Raw genomic sequence first — 23,154 nt, forward strand, 5'->3', positions numbered from 1 at the left:
ATTGCATGAAAGGAGTGGGTAGGGGAAGGGAGAATCGCTGTGGCGAACCTTTCCCGAGCCCCTTCTCTTTACCAGCACTGTCGCATCCATTTAATCTCTACCCTCCAACCCCTGCCCCGTGCCAGGTGGGCGCTTTCACCGGTGGGTCTGTAGGGGCAGGGGTTGCAGAAGCGCGAGTGGCCCTGGGCCGCGGAGAGAACTGGTGCTCAGCCGCGGGGGGGGGCGGGCCTCAGTGAAACCGAGGGAACGGGGCGTCGCCACACAACGTGGGGTCCGGGGACTCTGCACGGGTTGCGTCCTAACAGTCTCATTTTCCAACCGAGGTAACTGAGGCTCCGAGAGCCCCGGGGACCCGCCTCTGCCCCGACACGACCGCGCCCAGGTCTGGTGGCAGAGGCGCTCCCGGCCCCGCCCCCGGAGGCCCCGCCCCCGGAGGCCCCGCCCCGAGCCCGAACTGGTCCTCGCGCAGAGCAGGGAGACAGGTGGAGGGGAGCCCAGCCCTGAGCCGCGCTCCCGGCGCCACCATGGGCAACAGCGCGGGCCGCAGCGACTTCGAGTGGGTCTACACGGACCAGCCGCACACGCAGCGGCGCAAGGAGATGCTCGGTGAGCTCGGGCCCCAGGTGGGGACAGCCCTGGGGCCGTCTGGTGTCCCGGGACAGCCCGAGCCCAGGGGTCGCTCCTGAGGCCCGGATGCCCAGCAGGCCCTCCCCTACCTCTGCTCCAGAGAGGGTAGGAGCGCCACTCCTCCTCCCTCAGCGTCCCCGGCTCGGGGTTCCTGAGGGTCCCCAGCTCCGGCCTGGAACTCCCCTTGCGTCTCTGCCTCTGTCCTGGGCTCTAAGACACGCGCTCCGCGCGTCAGGGGAGCGCGTTTCAGCTGCTCCATCCTGGCTGTGGGACGCGAACCACTCCCAGGGCCGGGACCAGGGCTCGAGCTCTGGGGAGAGGTCGCAGCGCAGAGCTCGGCCCCAGGGACTGTCTTTGTACGGGATGCACCGCCCCCGCCTTCGAAGGCAGCTCCGCAGCCACCTGTCCTCCGCCGCATCCCGGGCTCCTATGTGCGCTGAGCGCCGGGGTCCCGGCGGCCCAGCCGGAGGAGTCGCCAAGCCCACCCCCAATCCCGGAGTTTAGGGCAGAATGAGCGCCTCGAAGGAAACAAACGCTGAACCAGAGAGACAAGTTTTTAAAAAACAGACTGTACCAAAGAGTCTGTCCTTTTATTTTATAGCCTAATACACGGTGGCCCCCCTCTCTGTCGTTCAGTGTCCCGGGAGGTCATTTTTACCTACGTGGTCGCCCATCCTTTGGATTCACCCATCCTGATGGGCTCCATCCGTCTCTCAGGAAGACCCAGGATGTACAGTCCTTTACCCGCAATTAGGGGTTAAAGGGCTCGCACCTCCAGAACAGCTTTTACTAGGTGCCGCCAAATGGCCTTTGCAGTGCCGGGCCAGCTTGCAGCAGGGTGAACGCGCTCCCCTGCCCCAGAGTCCGTCGCCATTTCACCACACCCTCGCCTACACCTGGGCTTGGCAAACGTTTTTAATCTTTACCAAGCAGATTGACAAAACAATACTATTTCATTGTGGGTTAAATTTTTAATTTGATGATTGGTTTCAACGTGTAATTGGCCATTTAAAAATTTTTTTTCTCTTGGCTTCGTCTTTTGCTTGTTGGTGTTAGAGCTCTCTTTGTATAGAGGCTTTTAACCCTTTGTCTTATACGTTGCAAATCTTTTCCCCTTTATAGTCACAAAAGCTTTTTTTTTTTTTTAAATGCATTTGAATAGGTTGGCTTTTTTCTCTTTAGCATTTTCCCTTTGGTGTCTTCCTGCCCCACCCCAAGACTAGGGAAATATCTGTCCTGTTACCTTTCAGACACCGGATGCACTGAGTGGTTAGTGTATGACCGTGCCCTGCTGTTGCTGGGGGTTCAGGGCCTAGAGACCCCTGGGTGGGTCTGTAACGTCTGTGGTTTTCTCCTGTGAGGTGAGCAGTAACCCAGCACTATTTACGCCTGCGAACTTCCTGCAGGTGGCTCAGAGGGCACTTGGTGATCATCTGGTCCTCCCTCCCCCACGGAGCACAGGCATCGTGGCTGCTGTCTCTCAGCAGTTTCAAGGCAGGGCTGTGTTTCCGTCCCCTCCCCTGGCTGTCCCCCACCTCCCCCTTACAGGACTCACGGGGCACCTGGCCCCAGGTGGAGAAGGCTGTGGGAGGGATGTATCCTGGCCCACAGAGCTGCCTGGAGGGATCCAGACACTCTGGGTTGCAGACTTACTTTCCCAATCTGCATAATGGGCACCATCATCCTTTCTGGAGGAGTGGGTATGAGGATAAAAGGAGAGCTTGGGTGAGAAGGTGCTCACTGTGGTACCCAGCACGCCAGGACATGGGGAATGATCTGTCTCTCAAGATGGAAGCCACGGACCCTGGAACCAATCCAGGAAGCATCCTGGACAGGGTGGCTGGGAAGCCTGGAAGACTTGGAGGAGAGGGAGGTGACTTGGGCCAGGGTGGGGATAGCACAGGTTCTCAAGGGCTGACTCTCCAGGGAGCTTTGCAAATTCCCCCTGTGCAGTGTGTGCTGTGGATTCCTCCCCACGCATCCAGTTTTGAGCTAACGAACTTGGAATGTGCCATTCCCCCTCCCTCTCAGGCATTTGCGCACGCTGTTCCTCCGCCTGGGGGACCTTCCTTGCTACTCTGCCCCGCTCGCTCAGTTCTCCCTCCTGTAGGAATTACCCCCCCCCACCCCCCACCGAGCCCGGGCCAGAGGAGGGTGCTTCAGGCGGATTCCCCTCCACTGCTCCAGCCCATCGGGTCCTTATCTCTCTGGGGCACGTTATGTGGCTCTAGACCTTGGCTGTGAGCTGATCTCCTGGCAAGGACAACACCCACTCATTAGTCATGTGACCCTGGGCAAGTCGATAAGCAGATGAGGAAACTGAGGTTTGATTGAGTTAAAAGGGGTGAATTGTAGCACTTTCTTTATGGAGTTGTTGTGCAGATTTTTTTTAAAATATCATTTTTATTTATTTAAAAAAATGTATTTATTTATTTGGTTGCGACAGGTCTTAGTTGTGGCTGGTTGGCTCCTTAGCTGTGGCATGCAAACTCTTAGTTGCGGCATGCATGTGGGATCTAGCTCCCCAACCAGGGATGGAAGCTGGGCCCCCTGCACCGGGAGCGCAGAGTCTTAAACACTGTGCCACCACGGAAGTCCCTATTGTGCAGATTAAATGAGGTGGTGTTCATGCTCAGCCCAGCACTCAACAAAACGTTTAGCTGCGATGATAATTATTACCTCTTGCAGAAAGGCCCATGTTTTCCCCAAGGACAGGGAATGCCTTTCCATCTCTGTTTTCCTGAAGCTTGTGCTGTTCCCAGCCTGAGGGAAATCCTATGTGTCACTGTCAGCCTCTCTTTACAGAGGAGGCCCCAGAGTGGGGCTCAGAGAGCGGAAGTGACTTGCCTAGGGCCACACAGCTCAGTGGCCACAGAGGCCAAGTTGGTGTTCAGGCAGGGATGTGCTCCAGTCCCAGCCAGCTGGCCGCTGTGGCCCACACCAAGCTCCTTGGGGGGCCACTGGATGCTCAAGGATCCTAATCTTGAAGTCAGAACCCAGGAAGGCCTCGCCTAGAGCTGGTTGCCGTGCTCTTCGCGCAGGACCAAGGTCCGTCTCCAGATCCCGCCTGGATGGGGGCGTGCCTTGCAGGCCAGGGCTGAGGCTCCCTGTGCTGTGAGGGCAGGAACGGAGCCGGCGAGACTCTGGTCACATTGGAGACCAGAGTCCAAGCCAGGTGTGCCCAGCGGAATAAGAAGCAGGGTTTGAATTTGTCTTTTCAAAAACAAATAGCTTTGTGAGTTTTTGTTTTTTGTGTTTTACCATGTATGTGCATTCGTGGAGGCTCTTCACCCAACCACAGAGATGCTGGAGCCAGGGGTGGAGGGCCGGCCGGGCGGCCACACGGCCATTCTCTCCCGCCCCTGTCCTTGCTGCCGTCAGCCTTCTCCTTGTCCTCCAGGCGGGCTGCAGCCTGTGTCCACCCAGCTCTGAGATTCCCACAGAAGAGAGAGAGGTGCCTCTCTCCCCTTCTGCCCTGAGTAGCCCGTCCTCCCCTTGAGCCAGCTCATCTCTGGCCAGAGCTGTGAGTCCTCTGATTGGCCAGTGGGCGGGGGGCTGTGATGGGCAAACCGCACAGTATCACATTGTGACGTCAGAGAGTTGCAGCTCTCCGAGAAAGGGGTGCTGTGATCCTAAGTTGGGTGGGGAGGGAGGGGTGCTGGGTGCATGGGCACACAGCAGCACAGACAATAGGTGATCCCTGGGACCCTATTTTTTAAAAAAATATTTATTTATCTGGGTCTCAGTTGCGGCATGTGGGACCTAGCACCCTGACCGGGGATTGAACCCAGGCCCCTGAATTGGGAGCATGGCGTCTTACCCACTGGACCACCAGGGAGTCCCTCCAGGACCCTATCCGAGCTGACTGTGTCCTCCCTGGCTTGAGTCCTCCGAGGGCTTCCCTTCCTAGAATCTCATCTCTGCTCTGCGTACTGGCACCCCCATGCTCTGGCCCCTGCCCTTTCTCCTTACTGTCTGCTCTCTAGCCACTTGGTGGAATATACCCCCCAGCTGCCCATTTCCTACTTCCTGGCTTTTGCAAATGCTGTTTCCTCTGCTTGAATTCTTTTTCCCTACTCTTCGTCTACGGAGCTCCTATGCATCCTTCAGGTCTCAGCCTAAATGTCCCTTTCTCAGAAACACTGTCTAACAGCGCGTGCCCTCACACGCCGTATGCTGGGAAATGTTAAATAATCAACTGAATCTCTGGAGGGAACAAAAGACCCTGATTCGCAAATTGGCATTTGCCAATTTTTGTAGCTATTTCCATCATGGCCCATTTCAAACTACCAACGTGCATCGCTGCCCACTGAGTTGGGGAGAGGGCGGTATATTTGGGCACTTGACAGCGGCAGGCATAGGCTGGTTGCCCACAGCACAGTCTACCCCCGTCTCCGCCGCCCAGCTATTCCTTCCCTATCCTTCCGTAGGGTGCTGTGCACTGTTACCTTGTGAGCTTTGCTCCCATCTGTAATTCTACATTGATTTGTGGGGTGATAGCTTTGTCTGACTCTCCCACTCAACTCTGAGCTTCCCAAGGGCAGGGCCGGGCCCACCTCCACCAGTGCCCTTCCCAGCGAGGCTGAGTGAGGCGGTAGGCACCTACCAAAGCTTGAGCAACTCTAGTCCAACCTGCCACGACCGTCGCAGGGTTTCCCTCCGTCCAGAGGTGCCAGGGACCTGTCAGCCACAGCTCAGAGCACGCGGTTTAATCCTTGCCAGCTGGAGAGCAGGGAGACATCCCGTTTTTTCTTCCCCTCTAATCTCTCTCTCTCTCTCTCTATTTATTTATTTGGTTTGCTGGGTCTTAGTTGGCACGCAGGATCTTTAGTTGCCGCACACTGGATCTTTTTAGTTGCGGACACGTTGGATCTTTAGTTGTGGCATGTGACCTCTTAGTTGCGGCCTCTGGGATCTAGTTCCCTGACCGGGGATTGAACGTCGGCCCCCTGCATTGGGAGCGCAGAGTCCCAGGCACTGGACCACCAGGAAGGTCCTGAGACATCCCGTTTTAATTGGCATTTCTGAGCTGATTAGTGAGGCTGAGTGTTTCTTCCATGATTTCACTGTCTTTCTCCTTATGTGAATTTTCGACTCATGTCCTTTTTCTATCTGAGGAGCCCTTTTCCTGGATCCGTAGGAGTCTTTTACACATGACTTGTGGTGGCCCTGCTTTTGCCACATGTAACGAGAATCTTCCCATGTCTGTCCCTTGTCTTTTCCCTTGGAACTTTTTTTATTTTTTGAGGCAGGGTGCACACCGCACATCATGTGGAAACTTAGTTCCCTGACCAGGGATTGAACCCGCACCCCTGCATTGGAAGCGTGGAGTCTTAACCACTGGACCGCCAGGGAAGTCCTAACATTTTTTTCATTCGTTTCGTTTCTCCCCCCGACTCCTTTTTTTTTTTTTTTTTTTTTTTTTTTGCTTTACAGACATTTGCATCTTTTTTAATGCAGGGCAGGACCCTGGGAAGTTAGGCCCCTTGCCCAAAGGTCACCCAGCCTGGTTAGGGTTAGGACAGGGCTGTAACTTGGTAACTCCGGCCTGCGCCTCTGTTCCACCCTCTTCTCCACGCGGGACCTGAAGAGAGCCTGTCCCCCCTCCTGTCCTCCCTGGCACGTGACCCACGGGCAGTCACCAGCTCACGTGGCCCCTTCCTCTCCTTCTTTCTGCCTCTGTACTGATGTGTGTGCTGTGCCTTCACCTGGCCTGCTTCTAATCCACATTCTTTCACTCGTACCAGCTTTTATGAAGTGATTTACATGCCATAAAATTCACTCATTTTAAAGGCACAGTGCAGTGATTTTTTAGTAAAGTTACACAGTCTAGTTTTGGAGCCTTTCCCTCACCCCAGAGGTCCCTAGGACCCCTTGCAGCCACTCGGCAGCCCGCCCTGTATCCTTAGAGCCACTCCTCGTCCCTCGAGTTTCGGCTCGAGTGTCACGGGACTCAGTGTGTGTGTCCTAAGCACGTCCTAGTCGGGACACACCACTGTGCCCCGCACGTGTGCCTCCCACCCCCGCTGAGCCTGCGAGCCCCTCCCGCCTCTGGGGCCTGGGGCCGGCTCGGCCCAGACCTTCGGCAAATATTTGTCCGGAATCAAGAGCAGGTTTGGCGGGAGGTGGGTCAGTGATTCCTGAAGGCACTTTGGGCCGCTTCCCCGGTTCCCCCAGAGCACCGCCCACACTGACCAGCCAGGCTTAGGCTTGCCTTTGGGCTCCCAAACCGGAAAGGAGGGGGCGAGATGGGGCAGAACAAGGCGGCTTAGGAAGCACTGGGGCCAGAGCTGCGGGGGAGCCGTTTAGGAAGGAGGGGATGAAGAGGGCTTGGGTGCCTTTGCTGGAGATGCTGTCAGAGGACAGGTGCTCAGCCGCTGGGGGGAGAGGGAAGGTGCTCCGCACGGGGTGGCTTGTGGCGGGACAGGGTCAGACAGGCGCTGGAGGCAGGTGGGCACAGCGAGCTGACCGACACGATGGAATGTTCAGGCTGAAGAGCGCTTGGTGGTGAAAGGCGGTGACAAGGCCCCCTGGAGCCAGCGGGACTGTCCTGCGATGTCACTTGACCTCCCTGGGGAAGCAGTCAGGGCATCTAGCCCTAGATGGTGCCCGGCCCGGGTACGTGGAGGACCCAGAGTGGGGAGAAGCCCCATGTGCTCCTGGGAGCCCTGGAGGAGGCCAATGAGAAGGGACCTTATCGCCGCCGGTTAGCAGGGGCTGCGTGGGGACGCTCGCTCCCTGCGGAGGGCGAGGGCCCGGCAGCGCCCCCGCCGGACTGCCTGTTTCTGCCGTTTCCTCCCCACCACGCCTGGCACAGCAGGATTTGTCAGGAATCTTCTGGGAATAACCTGGTGTCCACGGGGAGACTGTTCTGTGGGGTCAGCGTAGGGCAGTGGGGTCAGGCTGCTTCCCTTCAGGCAGGCTCCTCTGCTGAGCCCTCTGGGTCCTCGTGAACAAGTTCGCCACGTATGTAAATATATGTAATGCACGGAAATGTTCACAGCTGCTGGAGCCAAGCTCCCCAACACCTCGGGGCCTGCGGCCTCCTCTCCGTTGTCCCCCCGAGGCCCATGTGCCCCGGGGAAGGCCCCACCTCCAGGCCCTCACAGCCCAGAGCTGTCCGAGTGGGTGCCTTAGGGACGGAGAGTGAGGAAGCTGGCCCAGAGAGGGACAGGGGCTGGCCCAAGGGCACGCAGCAGTTGGACTGAGCCAGGCTGCAGTGAGGCTCTCTTGAACTGGGACCCAGGATTTTCTCTGGGCGCTCTGCCCTGACGATGTAGCCCAGCTCCAGGAAACAGCTGCTCTCGGGGCTGAGGAATCCCTGTGGACTCTGGAGGAGCCAGTGGAGAATTAGGTCGTTTCTCCGTGTGGTGGAAGCTTTGCATGCTCATCTCTAAGACGGGGGGACGGTCCCCTCCCGGGCAGGGTGGTGAGGGCTGCACGAGGAAGTGTGTCAGACGCCGGGCACGTTTCACCTGCTGAGCACCACGTCCACACCCGGGCTCCGGCCACGTCCACGGGCCTGAAGGCGGGGGGTCCTGAGGTCAAGTCTTGGCTCTGTCGGCCTCGCCCTGCCTTGTCAGACCCTTCCCTGGGCCTCTGCCCCTCCTTTCTGTGTCATGCCTGGACAGTGTGGCTTCTAGCAATGGTTGTTTTCGTGGGCAGCTTGCCTTGGGCCCCGCCCAGGCTGCTGCTGGAAGGCCATTTGCATGGGTCTGTTTGTCTCTGGTTCCATGTGGCTGTCCATGCGGGCTCCAGGCTGCCCCACTGGAGCAGAGAGCCCTTGAGGCGTGAGTGTCCTAACCCAGCTTCTCTGGTGCTCTGTGCTGGAGGCCTGAGCGAGCAGGTTTCCCCCCCCCGACATCAGCTGAGATCCCCCAGGGGGGGCAGAGCCTGGTCAGGCTGGGCCAGGTTTGGGTGTCCAGCCAGGCCCGGAGGACTCCTCGTGGGGCTGCCAGGGCACTCTCGCCCTCCTCCTGGGCATCCCACCTCTCCTGGGGCCCAGAGAACATGAAGCCAGCAGCTTTCCCCTACCCAGCCTCACCCCTGAGCCCCAGAAGAGGCGCCCCTCTGTCAGGCCAGCACCCCCTGGCCTTCTCCGTGACCCCCGCCCCGCATCTCTGTCCTCTCCTTCTGCCATCCGCTGGCCCCAATCTCTCCCATCTCACCCCCCGAGCCAGGCCTCCCTCCCCAGGCCTGCGCTTGGCCTCACCTTCTCACCTCGCCTCCTGCTGACACGGTTCTTGCTGGGGCCCCCAGGGCCTTGCTAAGTCCAGCAGGTGCCTGTCCGGCCTTCCTTGCCATGACCCTCCTTGACCCCCCGGCAGCTGGGCACCCCCAAGCCCACGGCTCCATTTATCCCAAACCCGACTGCACCCAGTGACCTCATTAGGCCCGCCTGGCTGGAGGGCCCCAGAGCATCTTCTCAGGGAGGCCTCTAGGCCTCCCACCTCCTAGGGACCCAGAAGCCCTGGAAGTGAAAAGGTTCGATGTTTGCTGTTTCGTTTGAGCGAAGATGGATCTCCGTCCAGCAGGCGGTAGATGAGCTAGTGAACCAGCCTGACCCTGCTCGCCGGCGCGGCTCGGGTGGGTCCGGAGGGGCCCCACTCCTTAGATGGGCCTTCCTGGGGTCTCCGCCGAAGGCCAGGGGTGTTCAGCGAGGTCTCCGAGCCGTGTCACCCCTGGAATCCGCTGGGCTCCTAGCCCCCTGGCCACTGTCTCTGAGCCCCCACTTTTTAAAAAAAAATTTATTATTTTTTTTTTGCGGTACGCGGGCCTCTCACTGTTGTGTCCTCTCCCGTTGCGGAGCACAGGCTCCGGATGCGCAGGCTCAGCGGCCATGGCTCACGGGCCCAGCCGCTCCACGGCATGTGGGATCCTCCCGGACCGGGGCACGAACCTGTGTCCCCTGCATCGGCAGGCGGACTCTCAACCATTGCGCCACCAGGGAAGCCCCTGAGCCCCCAGTTTTGAGTCACCTGGCTTGCTGGGGCTCCTCCTGCCTGCACTGTGGTCTGGACAGGGCCTCCGGGCAGGGTGGAGGTGGTCTGGAGCTCACGTGTTTGGCCCCTTCTCGGGATCGCCCCTGAGCTGCCCAGCATCCGGTTTGTGCGTGGGCCGCCTTTTTCCGTTGCTTCCAGTAGGGTGGCTGGGCCCAGTGACTATCGTGGCCGGGGAGCATGGGGCCTTTGCTCATAGGTTAAAGCAAGCCTGGGGCCAGATCACCTCCAAGAGCAGCCCACAGCCCCAAAGGTCAGAGATGGGATGTTTTTTACTCTCAGATCAGAAAACTGTATTTAATAACAACAGTAGTAACGGCTCCCAGGGCTCAGAGCTGTCATCCCAGCCTCACCAGAGCCTGGATGGGCAGGTCGGGGTGTCACCCCCATTTCCCAGATGTGGAGACCTAGGCTGGGGCAGTGCTGTGGCCTACCCAGTCGGCCGGGGTGAGGGGCTGGGGACCAGGCACCCCAGGCTGTGTTGAGGCCGCACCCGAGCTGAGGGCAGCTGAGTCCCTGGGAAACTGTCAGGAAAGGAGGAAGGGGCGCCAGGCCAGGCAGGGAAGGGACACCCAAGGATGTTCTCCTTTGCTTCCACTCACGCATGACTTACTGGCCTTGTATGACAGACGGGGCACCAGAGGCCCACCGTCCAAGGTCACAGCTGCTGGGCTCTGTCACTGCCCTTGCCTCTGAGGGGTACGGAAGTGGCCTGTTTGCTGGCCTGGATCCCTGAGCTGGGGTGCTTGTCCCTGCTGGCTTGCCAGTCTGTGCTCACCTGCTGCAGGTGTGGCCTGCCCCAGGCCTGGCCTCCTTCCAAGGGGAAGATGGAGAGACCTGCCCTGTGGAGGCTGGTGGCCTCTGGCTGCCTGGCTGAGCTCCCAGGTGTGCCTGGGCGGGCGAGGGCCCGGACCCCTGGAGGCTGGCGTCCAGAGGCCACCTCTGGTGGGCGGGAGGCTGATGGAGCCCTGTGGCCTGTGGTTCCAACCTGACATTCAGGTATGCAAATGTTCGGGAACTTTGCACGTGATTTCCTGGGCACTGGGCGAGAACATTCCTGAAGGCTGGGCTGCAGGCGCATCCTTCTTGCCCTGGCCTTCGTGAAGACACTTCTGTCCTCCCCTGCTCCACCTCACTGCGGCTGCTGGATCACCACCCCCTCAGGCCTCTCAGCCCCACAGTGGAATCACGCAGCTTCCTGGGCACCACTGAGGCCCGCCTTCTGAAATGTGCCCGCTCACTCTGACCCCCTTTGGCGGCAGGAACAAGCTGGGATGAGGCTTGCCCCCCCCCCTCCCGAGTGGGGCCAACCCCCCCGGTTGGGGCCCTTTCGTCTCCTTTGCCCCGTCTGGCGGGGTGATGCTGGGCGAACGTCATGCTGGCTGGTCCACCTCAGCTGAGGCTGGCAGGCAGTGGTGCCCTTGAGGGGCAGGGTCGAATGTGAGCTGCCGCTGCGCCCAGCGCCAGGCCAGTGCAGGGATGGGGCAGTGAGGTCAGCTGGGCTGTCAGAGCCTCGGGGTTTCCTCATCCCCCGTCCAGTTGCTGTGTGTTTCCTAGAGCTGCAGAGACAAATGACCACAGACAACGCGCTTATCTTACGGTTCTGGAGGTCAGAACTCTGACCCGGGTCCCACTGGGTGAAGTTTCTTCTGGAGGCTCCAGGGGGGAATCTGTTTCCTGGCCCTTCCAGCTTCTGGAGCCGCCTGTGCCCCTCGATCTTCACAGCTGGCGAGGCCGGTGGAGACCTTGCACATCCCCAGACCTCCTCTCCTGCTCCCTTTCCCACTGTCCCGAGCCTGGGATGACGCTGTGCCACCGGGATACTCCAGGCTCTCCTTGCTGTTGTGAGGTCCGCAGACCAGCACCCTGGGTGCAGCCTGACTTCCAGGGTCCCTCAGAAGCTGACCGATTCACAGTGAGGGGAGTAGGACCTGGACGCGTTTGGGGGGCCCCTGTTCTGCCCACCCCAGTTGCCAGTCTCTCCCTCCACCTTGAGCTGGTTCCAGGCGGCGGGGCCTTGGCATCCCCTTCCCTGCATCTTCCTCCACCTGCCGGGGGCAGCGAGTACCCTTCTGGGCCTCTGGCCTTTCTGGGACAGCCAAGTCGCTTCCCACACGCAACGCAGGGACAGCCCACTCGGCCGCCGCTGGGCCATGTGGGCAGGCCCGGGAGGAGAGCGCTATGCAGCCTAATCCCACCACTGCTGTCCCCAGCATGCCCGTCTTCGGGCAGCATCCTGGCCGCCGGCCTTCAGGTGCACTTTGTTGGGTGGTCGTCATAAAGCGCAGATTCACCTGGGCGTCTGCTCCCGGCCAGTCAGCCTGAGCTTTCCGTGCCTTATCTAGTCATCCTCCCAGTGACCTGTTTATGGTTCAGAAACGAGCCTTGGAGCTGACGTAACCTGCTCGGAGCTGGGATTTTTTTTTTTTTTTTTTTTTTGCAGTACGCGGGCCTCTCCTGTTGCGGAGCACAGGCTCTGGACGCGCAGGCTCAGCGGCCATGTCTCACGGGCCCAGCCGCTCCGCGGCATGTGGGAGCTTCCCGGACCGGGGCACAAACCCGCGTCCCCTGCACTGGCAGGCAGACTCTCAACCACTGCGCCACCAGGGAAGCCCCGGATTTTTTTTTTTTAAACTTAAAAAACAAAATTGTGGTAAAGGATAACATAGAATTTGCCATTTTAACCGTGTGTGAAGCATGGGATTTGGGGACATTCATGACTTTCACGGTGTGGTGTAGCCATCACTACTATTTCCAAAACTTTTTCATGACTCCAAACAGAAATTCTACACCATTACCAGTCACTGTCCATTCCCCCCACCCCCCAGCCCTGGAAACCTCTGCTTTCTGGTTCTGTGAACTTGCCTGTTCTAGATATTTCACGTAAGTGGAATCGTACGGTACGTGGCCTTTCCTGACTGGCTTCTTTCACTCGGCATCATGTCTTCAAGGTTCATCCGTGTTGTACGCAGCCCGCGGTAGTCCTTCATGCCTGTGTTTTGGGCGGCGGAGGTGCTGCTGGTTTATTTGGGAGTCAGTTCCCGGGAGCAGGATTGAGGGAGCCGGCGCTGTGACAGAGAAGCAGCGAATTCAATAGAAGGGCTTTTAAAATTGAGGCATAATTGACCTATAGCATTATATTAGCTTCAGGTGTACAACATAATGATTTAAAAAAAAATTTTATTGAAATATAGTTGATTTACAATGTTGTGTTGGTTTCAGGTGTACAGCAAAGTGATTCAGTTATACATACATATATATAAAAAAATATATATATATAATTTTTCTGCATTCTCTTCCATTATAGGTTATTACAAGATATTGAGTAGAGTTCCCTGTACTATACAGTAGGTCCTTGTTGGTTATCTATTTTATGTATAGTACTGTGCATATATATATATATATATATATATATGTATATATTTTAAAGAAGATGTTGGGGGTAGGAGTTTATTTATTTATTTTTGCTGTGTTGGGTCTTCGTTTCTGTGCGAGGGCTTTCTCTAGTTGTGGCAAGCAGTGGCCACTCTTCATCACGGTGCGCGGGCCTCTCACTATCGCGGCTTCTCTTGTTGAGGAGCACAGGCTCCAGACGCGCAGGCTCAGTAGTTGTGGCTCACGGGCCCAGTTGCTCCGCGGCATGTGGGATCTTCCCAGACCAGGGCTCGAACCCGTGTCCCCTGCATTAGCAGGCAGATTCTCAACCACTGCGCCACCAGGGAAGCCCTGTGTACGTATATTTTTAAAAATATTTACTTATTTGGCTGTGCCAGGTCTTAATCGCGGCATGCGGGATCTTTAGTTGCGGGATGCGGGCTCTCAGTTGCAGCGTGCGGGATCTAGTTCCCTGACCAGGGATCCAACCCAGGCCCCCTGCATTGGGAGCATGGAGTCTTAACCACTGGACCACCAGGGAAGTCCCAGTAGTGTGTATATTTTAATCCCTAATTTATCCCTCCCCCACCAACATAGTGACTTGGTATGGTATCCTGTGAAATGACCCCAACAAGTCACTATACACAGTTACAAATATTTTTTTTCTTGATGAGTTCTTGGATGACAAGTTCTTTTTTTTTAATAGACCTTTATTGGAGTATAATTGCTTCACAATACTGTGTTAGTTTTTCTTGCACAACTGAATCAGCCATATGCTTACACGTGTCCCCATATCCCCTCCCTTTGAGCCTCCCTCCCACCCTCCCTATCCCACCCCTCTAGGTCATCGCAAAGCACCGAGCCGATCCCCCTGTGCTATGCGGCTGCTTCCCACCAGCCACCTAGTTTACATTCGGTAGTGTATATATGTCGATGCTACTCTCACTTCGCCCCAGCTTCCCGCTCCCACCCCAAGTCCTCAAGTCCATTCTCTATGTCTCCCTCTTTATTTGGATGAGAAGTTCTTGATGAGAACTTTCAAGATCTACTTTCCTAACAACTTTAAAATATGCAACACGGTATTAATAACTACAGTCACCATTCTAGACATTACATCCCCATGTCCTACTTATTTTGTAACTGGAAGTTTCATTCCTTCCTAAGGCTGAATAATATTCCATTGTGTAGAGAGACCATATTTTGTTTAACTACTCATCAGTTAACAGATACTTGGGTTGTTTCCACCTTCTGGCTATTGTGAATAGTTCTGTGAACATGGATATGCACGTTTCTGTCTGTGTCCCTCATTTAAATTCTGTGGGGTATATATTTAGCAGTGGAATTGCTGGGTCTTATGGTAATTCCATGTTTAACTTTTTGAGGAACCGCCCAATTGTTTTCCACAGTGGCTGCGCCGTTTTCCATTCTTACCAGCAGCATACAAACAAGGGCCCCCATTTCTCTGCAGCCTCGTCAGCACTTGCTATCTTCCGTTTTTTGCGTTTGGCCGTTAGCGGCTCTGCGGTGGGATCTCACCGTCGGGCTGGCTGCATCCCTGCGACTGCTGCTGCTGAGCACCTTTTCATGTGCTTAGAGAAACAGGTGCACATCTTGGGAGAAATATCTATTCAAGTCCTTTGCTCATTTTTTGTTGGGTTGTTTGTCTTTTTGTTTTTGGGTTGTAGGATATCTTTATATATTCTTGTTACTAAACCCGTATCCAGAGCTGGAATTTGAACGCTTTCTGAACGCTGCTCCCTTCCACCCCCCGGGAGATGCTGTGGCCCCCTGGGCCCCTCTTAAGCAGGGCTGTGGTTTATTGCCAGGCCTGGGCTCGCTTGCTCTTTCCTCAGTTCTGCTTTGACGCTTGTGCTGTGACCACCATCCTTCGGGGCCTGATTGGGGGTGTCCTTGGCAGCTTCGGGGAAAGCTCCCAGGATCAAAGGGCCCAGGCAGTCTTGCCGAGCTTGGAAGCCTGGGGGGTGGCCCCAGCAGCAGGGGGAAGGAGGCTGGAATGGGAGCCGGGGGTAGGGGTGTGAGGTTCGGCCGCCTCCCCTGGCAGGCTGTCCTGAGGGCTGTATAGCGCCACTGCTCAGTTGGTCGGAGCCAAAACCACCGTAGCTGCCAGACGAGGTGGAGGCTCGGTGGGAGTGCTGGTGTGTAGATAGCAGGGGTGTCAGTGCTGCCTGGGGGATTCTGTGGGCTTCCTGGGCAGCGGTTCTAGGATGTGGGAACCCCGACTACCGCCCCCCGCCCCCGCCCCGACATCTCCAGCAGACGCGGGCTGTCCCACCATCAGGCTCCAGGACCGGTATGTGGAACACATACCCCGTGAGGCACATCCTGCCCACACTGTGTCACACTGGGACACAGAGGCCCAGAGAGGGTGGGAATGCACCATGGCCACACAGCAGGATCAAGACTGACCTCGAGATGGGCTTGTGGCACCACCATAGCTTGGGCAGGAAGACTCTGAGCCTGAGTCTCCCCTCTGGGGCAGAAGTCCTTGTTGTGTTTCTCCTTGCATACCCCCAGGGACAGGCAGCTCACCACCTGTGAGGCAGCCTGTTCCATTGCTGGGGGGCTCTGACAGAAAGTTCTCTGGTCTGGGAGGAAGAAGGCAGCCCTGTCACACACTTCCATTCTGAGCACTAAAGGGCAGCGACTTCCTGGGTCACTAGGAGGGAAGCGTAGGCCAGGATTCAACCTTGGCCTGGCCAATTCCATTTGGGGCCCAGCCTCTGCTGCAGCCCTGGACACCCTCTTCACAGGCCAGCCTGAGGCCACCCAGCTGCTGGATGGGTAGGAGGGGCGGGCACTGAAGGCACTGGAGACGGGTACTGACTGTCCTAAGGGTGCCTGGGACGAGCCCCGCCCTCGCCGGCCTGGATCCCAATCTGTGCGTCAGGACGCTGGTTCCACCTGAGGGCCTGTCTCCTCTGCCAGGGAACCAAGGGACACAGCAGACCTGGCGTGGGAGGGTTGACTGTCCCCTTGAGCATGTGATGCCCCCCGGCCCTGTCCCTCCGTGCCCCTGGATACAGCACCAGCTGCTTCACCAGCCTTAAGCCTGCCAGCCCCCTCCCACAAGCAGAGGTTTCTAGAAGGCACCGCTCTCTTGCCCCAAGGCCCCCACCCCACCCTGTTCTCTTCCGGCTGCCTCCTCGGCTGAGAAGGCCCTCCCTGCTTGGGCAGCTCCCACTGCCATTGTTTTTTCCTTTTCTGTAAAACAAAATACAGAAAAGTACAAAAGATACTATAACAAACACCCACCACCCAAAATAAGTGTATTCAACATTTTATCATATTTCCTTCAGATCTTGTTTGTTTTACGAACAGAAACACCGAGACAAAGCCAGAGCCCTCCAGCTTCCCCTCTCCCAGCCACCCTGCCCCCTCCCAGGGCCCCCCCCCGCCCCCCGAAGAGTCTGCTTGTGGCTCTCGGGCTCCCTGGAAGCCCACAGCAACCAAGCAGCCGTACACAGCACCGCGTGCGCTGAACCTGTGGCTCCCGGCATCTGTTTTGATGGCGGGAATTACGTTTCTGTGGCCCATGCTGACGCCTGCTCTTTGTGTAGGCTGGTGACAAAGACCCCCACCCTGGGGAGTCTCCCCAGAGCCCCCTGGGTGGTGGGGGGAGACAGGTCTGCCTGCCTCCCTCGGCACGAGCACAGGCGAGGCTGCTTCTAGGCCCAGAGCCGCAGTGCCGGATCTCAGAGCACTGCCTGGGGGCTTGATGGATGGTGGAGGGAAAGACGGGGAAGATGGCAGGAAAGATTGAAGGAGGGGGGAGGGGAAGCACGCATCTGGACCCACGCGGCCAGCACCCCCTCACCTTCTCTCCCGTCCTCCCTGCAGCCAAGTACCCGGCCATCAAGGCCCTGATGCGGCCGGACCCTCACCTCAAGTGGCTGGTGCTGGGGCTGGTGCTGGCGCAGCTGCTGGCCTGCTGGCTGGTGCGAGGCCTGGCGTGGCGCTGGCTGCTCTTCTGGGCCTACGCCTTCGGGGGCTGCGTGAACCACGCGCTGACGCTGGCCATCCACGACATCTCGCACAACACGGCCTTCGGCACTGGCCACCCCGCCCACAACCGCTGGTTCGCCGTCTTCGCCAACCTGCCCTTGGGTGTGCCCTACGCCTCCTCCTTCAAGAAGTACCACGTGGACCACCACCGCTACCTGGGCGGCGACGGGCTGGACGTGGACGTGCCCACGCGCCTCGAGGGCTGGCTCTTCTGCACACCGGCCCGCAAGCTGCTCTGGCTGGCGCTGCAGCCCTTCTTCTACTCGCTGCGGCCGCTCTGCGTGCACCCCAAGGCCATGACCCGCATGGAGGTGTTCAACGCCCTGGCGCAGCTGGCGGCCAACGCCACCATCTTCACCCTCTGGGGGCCCAAGCCCATGGTCTACCTGCTGGCCAGCTCCCTGCTGGGCCTGGGCCTGCACCCCATCTCGGGCCACTTCGTGGCTGAGCACTACATGTTCCTCAAGGGCCACGAGACCTACTCCTACTACGGGCCCCTCAACTGGATCACCTTCAACGTGGGCTACCACATGGAACACCACGACTTCCCCAGCATCCCGGGCTGCAACCTGCCCCTGGTACGTGGCCGTGGTCGCGGGGCTGCAGTGGCACCTTAGTGGGAGGTGGGGGAACGCGGGGAGGGCTCTGGGCCACACTCCGGCCTTTCTCTCATGCTGATCACGGGATGGCTACGTGCTCACTTGGGGTCCCCAGGGGAGAAGGAAAGGCCACCTGGCACACGGAGTGCCTGGCTGGAGAATAGGAAGGTGAATTCGGGGGGGCGGGGCAGGGGCTCAAGGGGCATTTTACAGTTCAGGCCTCTTGGTTTAATGAAAACCCGTTTGAGCACAGCTGTGATAGTCACTGGCTGGCTGTGTGTCCTGGGGCAAGCCGCTTGCCCTCTCTGTGCCTCAGCTTTCTCTCCTGTAAATGGTGCAGCAGTAACGATACTGCAAGTGAAGCGCCTCGCCTTCCTGACCCTGTCCCTCCGCATTTCTTGTCACTGCCCTGTGACCCTCCAGGGGCCCCCTCACGGCACAGAGAGGACAGGGTGGGCCTTGCCCTTTGTGACCCAAGGGGCTTGGCCCGAGCTGCCTCGGAGTGGAAGCCTCTGGGCTGGCACCTCTGTCTTGGGAGATCTGGGTTGGAGAATTTCTAAAAGAGAACGGGGGAGGGGGAGGAGGAGGGGGGAGGGGGAGGAGGAGGGGGGAGGGGGGAGGGGGGAGGAGTTGTTGTTGTTCTGGTCTGGCACTGGTCGGTTAGAGCAGAAGTGACCGCGCACAGGGGGTTGGAGACTGTGGTCGTGGGAAGGGTGTCTGAGTGTGTGAGACTGTGTGTACGTCTGTGTGCCCGCATTCCTACACGTGATTAGGTGTGCCTGTCCATATGTGCATGTCTGTGAGTGCATGTTCACCCACTGGTGTGCTGGAGTGCACGTGAGCGCTGGTCTGGGTGTGCAGGTGTTTGTGCCGTGGCCCACGTGACTCTGGAGTCTGACAGCCTGTGTGTCCACCCTGGCTGTGTAGGCCCCCCCCCCCCCGCCCCGCCAATGGTACTGAGGTCCTGCTCTGTGCTGGGCACCATCTCACTGAAGCCTCACCACAGGCCTACGCAGCATTTCAAGCCCATCACGCCCATTTCATGGACGCGAAGGGAGAGGCTCAGGGAGCAGGGGTCCCTGACTCAGGAAGCAGCAGAGCCAGAATCTTGACCCAGGACACTCACAGAAGCAGCTGCTGTCAGCTGTGAGCCTTTCCTTCTCCCAAGCAAAGTCAAAGGCTCCCTGTTCCTGCCGTGCGTGTCACCTCATCCCCCTTAGGCCCCCCTTTTCAGTTATAAAGCAGGCCCTGTGCACCTGGTGTGTCCTCTGTGGGGGGAGGGGGAGGCCTCCCCTGCAGTTGGTGTGCATGTAGGTGCTGAGGCTGGAGCACTTCTTGGAGGAGGCGGGCTGAGGGTGTCAGGTGCAGAGAGGGGCAGGGAGCTGGAGGGGGAAATAAGTCCTGAGGCTGGCAGGAGGGCGACGGGGTGGGAGTATGGTGGGAGCCAAGGTCAGAGGGGCCGGGCTGAGGCGCGTGGGCGTGACCTTGGCTCAGCAGGACTCGGCCACCCCGAGGCTCCTGGATCAGAAACTCAGGGTGTGGGCATTTTACCTCCTCACCCCCATCTGGGGCAGGGGCCTCAGCGCCTCTTGGTGGCCCCGGCCAATGGCCCCTCCGCCTATGGGCAGCGCCGGGCGGCCTGCTGCCCGGCTGGCCCGGACACGGGTACCCTGGGAGATGACAGGGTTGCGCGTGTGCTCACGTGTGTCCGCGCGCACGTGCGCCTGTGGCTGTGCACGTGCCTGTGCGTGGCCTCTGACCCATGTGCCCTCTCCACAGGTGCGGAAGATCGCGCCCGAGTACTACGACCACCTGCCCCAGCACTACTCGTGGGTGAAGGTGCTCTGGGACTTTGTGTCCGAGGACTCCCTGGGGCCCTACGCCAGGGTGAAGCGGGTGTGCAAGCTGGCGAAGGACGGCCTGTGAGCCTGACGGCCGGCGCCCCGAGAGCACGGACCCTGCTGCGCGCGCCTCAGTGCCCGGTGGGAGCAGGGCCTGTGCTCTCTGTCTGCTGCCCGGCCTCGCCCCGCCCACCTGCAGGGCTGGCCGTCACCTGTCCCCAGGGCGTGCAGTGCCCAGAACTGGTTTGGCTGCATTTAGTTCCCGCACCCTAGGCTGCTGTTCTTGTCCCCCTGGAGTCCCGAGACCACGCCTGGAGACAGCGGGCGCGGGTGGCAGCCTGGAGAAGCTTGGTCTGCACGGGGACTGGTGACCGCAGGCCGGGCCCTCCCTTTCAGGACGTCACGCGCGAGGCCTGGCCCGGCGCTGGGTGCCCTGTGCCCAGGGAGCTGATTTCTCTGGCGTGCCCATGCCCTAAATTAACGCAGCATGTTTTCAAGGCCACAGAGGGTGCTTCCCAGGAGCGGGCTCGGCTCCTGGCCAGCAGGGCCTGAGGCCACGCTCCTCCCTCTGGGGCAGCCTTCCCCGGGGGCCCTGTCATTGAGTGGCCGGTTTTGGGGGTGTGGGCAGAGATGAGATCCACGTGGTCCTCGGGCCACGTCCCTGCTCCCGCCACAACCCTGCCCCCCACCCCCACCCCCGCGCCTGCCGAGCTCCTGCTGCACGTTGGGGCCCTCACCCCCACCAGCTCAGACGTGGGGCTTGAGGAGAACAGGTACCACAGGCCAGGCAGATGGCGGGTGCACAGGCGGCTGGACCGACGGGTGACTGCCCAAGTGAGCTAGGGCTCTGACGGAAGCTGGCTGGTGTCCTCGGTGTCTCTGCGAAGCGGGATGCGGCTCGGCCGGACTGTGCGGAGGGCTAATGGCCCAGCTGAGAGGTGGGGAGGCATCGCTGGCGCCAGCCCCTGGGCCCGGGGGCTGTGTCGGGGTGTGGGTCCTGGTCTTCCAGAGGCAGGCGGGCAGCAGGAGGGATGCCTGGGCGAGGCCCTCCCTGCCAGAGAAAGCGGCCGGGCCAAGACGGCCTCCCTTTGGAGCCGTGAGGCTGGGGAGGCCGAGGACCACGGCCCAGGGGCGGGCATGGCGGGGCTGCCTTAGCTGGCCCGGGAGAGAGAGGGCTGGGAGGAAGGCCCAGCTGGGCGGGGAGGAAGGTCTCAGGTGCCTGAGACAGGGCAGTTGCTACGCAAGGGCTTCCTGCTCAGGGCTGGGGGTGGCCTCGCGTGTGCCAGGCACCCCTGTCCACGGGTGTTCTGACCACTGAGGTGGCCCGGGGAAGAGGCCCTTGGACTGGCTGTGGGAGGGCAATGCGGCTCTGAGCCTGGGCAGGCGGCCCCTCCTTGTGCACACACGCTGGCCTGGGCCCAGGGGAGCCCCAGAGAGCCCAGCTGAGCCTCGCGAGCTCTCCGTGTCCGCCAGCGAGCTTATCTGCCGACGGGACGGTCACGGCTGGGCCTCACCCAGAGCCGAAGGTGGGCCCAGGGCAGGGTTCTGGCACAAATCTCTCGAGAGGCAGCTGCCCAGAAGAGGGGAGCACCCCGTCGCCACCTGCCAGGACTCTCTCCCCGAGGCACCGAGGCGACAGGGTTCTTGGACAGCAGGAGGCAGGAGGAGCCCGGGAGAGCGGCTCATGGAGCTGTGTGTGGGATAAGCCGCTCACCTCCCAGCCGGCAGAACAGCCCTATTCCTGTGTCCCAGGGTCGCTGGGAGCACTCGGTGAGACGATGTGTCCAGAGCCTGGCCAGAAAACAGCCCCACTGTCACGAGCCAGACTGGGGGCCCTCCTCCCGTGGCCCCCAGGGGACGGCTGGGCCAGCGCCTGGGCACACTGTGCCGTGGTGCCTGCGTGATAGTCAAAGGACGCCAAAGCCTTCCCACTGGCTGGGGCCTCACTCCTGCCACGGAGGCGGGGACCTGTGCTCCTCCCTGGGGGCTGCAGGAGACTCGTGGGGCAGGGCGGAGGCCTTCCCTGCCCGCCTTGCTGGGCCCGAGTCACGGGGCGCCCCTCTGCGCGGCGGGGAGGGTAAGCTGGTGCCTCCTCCCGGCCCTGCTGATGTTCCAGGCGCCACTCAGAGCCCGTCTCCCCGGAGGAGGCCCTGGGGGGCGGCTCCTGGGCCCCCCGCCGGCAGTGCCTGAGCTGCGCGGCTCAGCGGCCCGTCCCCCCTCGCATCTGAGTCAGCCCAGCCTCGCACCCACGGCCGCCACTGCCGTGGGCCCTTCCCCCAAAAGAGGCCTCCCCGGCCGGGAGCCGCCAACAGCGAGCGAGTCGGAGCCGGGGTGTGGACGGTAAGCGTTTATTACCACGTGCACACAGACCGCCTGGCGCGTGGATGGACCCCAACCACCAGGACGCTGGGAAGGAGCCGCGTGGAAGCGGCCGCTGCTCCCGGTGGCACCTAGGAGAAAACTTGAAACCACCTAGCGAGGCGCGTGACTGACTCGGGGTGTCTTCTCTATAAACCGAAAGGAATGTACACTTAAATAGGCAAATATAAAATACAAAAAAAGGCGATAGGCCTGGTGTGCTGTGTCAGGTTGAATCTAAAAAAATCCAGGAGCTGAACTTTTTTCCTCATTTTAATATTTTATCACAGGTTAAGACTTTTAAACGAAGCACATCCTAGCTTCAGTGCGTGCTCGTGTGTGCTGGAGGCCCGGGGCGCTGGGCTCCTTGCTGTCCCCGCCTTCGGCTGGACCGGGTCTCAGGCGGCGTCGGGGGCCGAGCGACCTACGATGTGCTGATCCCACTCAGCTCCTGCCTGATGGCTGAGGGGACAGGGCGGGACAGGAGGCTCAGGCGCCGCCCCCCGGCCTGCTCAGGTCCTGCCTGGGGTCTGCCCCGCTCTGTCTCCCCCCAGGCCAGAGGGCAGGCAGCGCAGCGGGCTCCGGCCGACTCCGGGGTGACAGCAAAGCCCTCTGTGGGGCTCATCTGCCGCTTCTCGTGAGCTGGCAGCCCCTCAAGGATGGCACTGCCCCTTCCCCGTCAGAGGACGGACTGGTAAGGGGCAGGCAGGCAGCCCAGCTCTGGTCGGAGGACCGGCAAGCCCCCCACCCCGCCCCCAGGGGCAGCATCAGGTCGGTGACCTTGAGCAGGCGGAGGGCTCCCACGCCCTGCCTCCCGGGCCTGGGTTCGCCCCATCCGGAGGGGGCCGGGGCTTCTCCCTGCTCCTCTCCCCAGAGTCCTCCCCCAGATGTGAGCCTCTGCCAGGACAGACCCCAGGGGGCCTGCAGCCGAAGGCCAGGAGAGAGAGCTAAGGGCCGGGCCCGTCTCCAGCAGCAGGGGAACGAGGGGAGGTTTCCAGGAGACCCCCATGGCCCACATCTCCCCCAGCCTCTCAGCCGCCCGCCCCAGAGGCTGCGTCCACCACGGCCGCGCTGTGGCAGGTGCAGAGACGGGGGCCCCCCCACACCCACTGGCTCCCTCCGTCGAGGCCTGTGCCCTCTGCTCGCTGGCTGGCTGGCAGCCCTGCTTCGGGCCCCACACCAGCCCTGGCACTGGGGCCACACAAGCAGCCCTCCTGAGGTGGGAGCGCCCAGCATCAGAGCAGGGTTAATAGTTGGCCCCTGTCTCCTCTCTGGCTCTGCTTTCTCTCTTCATTCATTAACTCCTTATCTGCCCATCCCAGGCCTGTGGGG

At 59.9% G+C, this 23,154-nt stretch overlaps 2 protein-coding genes across 9 annotated transcripts in view; one reads left to right on the forward strand and one right to left on the reverse strand.

The window, feature by feature from the left end:
- The first annotated feature begins 223 nt into the window (after positions 1–223).
- On the forward strand, positions 224–21,949 carry DEGS2 (delta 4-desaturase, sphingolipid 2). 2 transcript variants are annotated; one of them, XM_079915016.1, is made up of 3 exons: positions 224–606; positions 16,860–17,602; positions 19,403–21,949. In XM_079915016.1, the coding sequence occupies exons 1-3, from the start codon at positions 525–527 to the stop codon at positions 19,547–19,549; spliced, it is 972 nt and encodes a 323-aa protein (XP_079771142.1). In that variant the 5' UTR covers positions 224–524; the 3' UTR covers positions 19,550–21,949. The 2 variants fall into 2 exon arrangements, with proteins under 2 accessions (XP_079771142.1, XP_079771141.1); XM_079915015.1 differs by lacking the exon at positions 224–606 and having other exon boundaries at positions 16,555–17,602.
- A 128-nt stretch (positions 21,950–22,077) lies between these two features.
- The window catches only part of EVL (Enah/Vasp-like), a 195,873-nt gene continuing 194,796 nt past the window's right edge, over positions 22,078–23,154 (reverse strand). For all 7 annotated transcript variants that reach the window (XM_079915012.1, XM_079915010.1, XM_079915013.1 and 4 more), the window contains one exon: positions 22,078–22,284. In XM_079915012.1, coding sequence (XP_079771138.1) covers positions 22,247–22,284 — 38 coding nt within the window. In that variant the 3' untranslated portion in view covers positions 22,078–22,246. The remainder of the gene's footprint in view (positions 22,285–23,154) is intronic.

This window comes from Stenella coeruleoalba (genome assembly GCF_951394435.1).
Source record: "Stenella coeruleoalba genome assembly, chromosome: 2".
In the NCBI taxonomy this organism is placed as follows: Eukaryota; Metazoa; Chordata; class Mammalia; order Artiodactyla; family Delphinidae; genus Stenella; species Stenella coeruleoalba.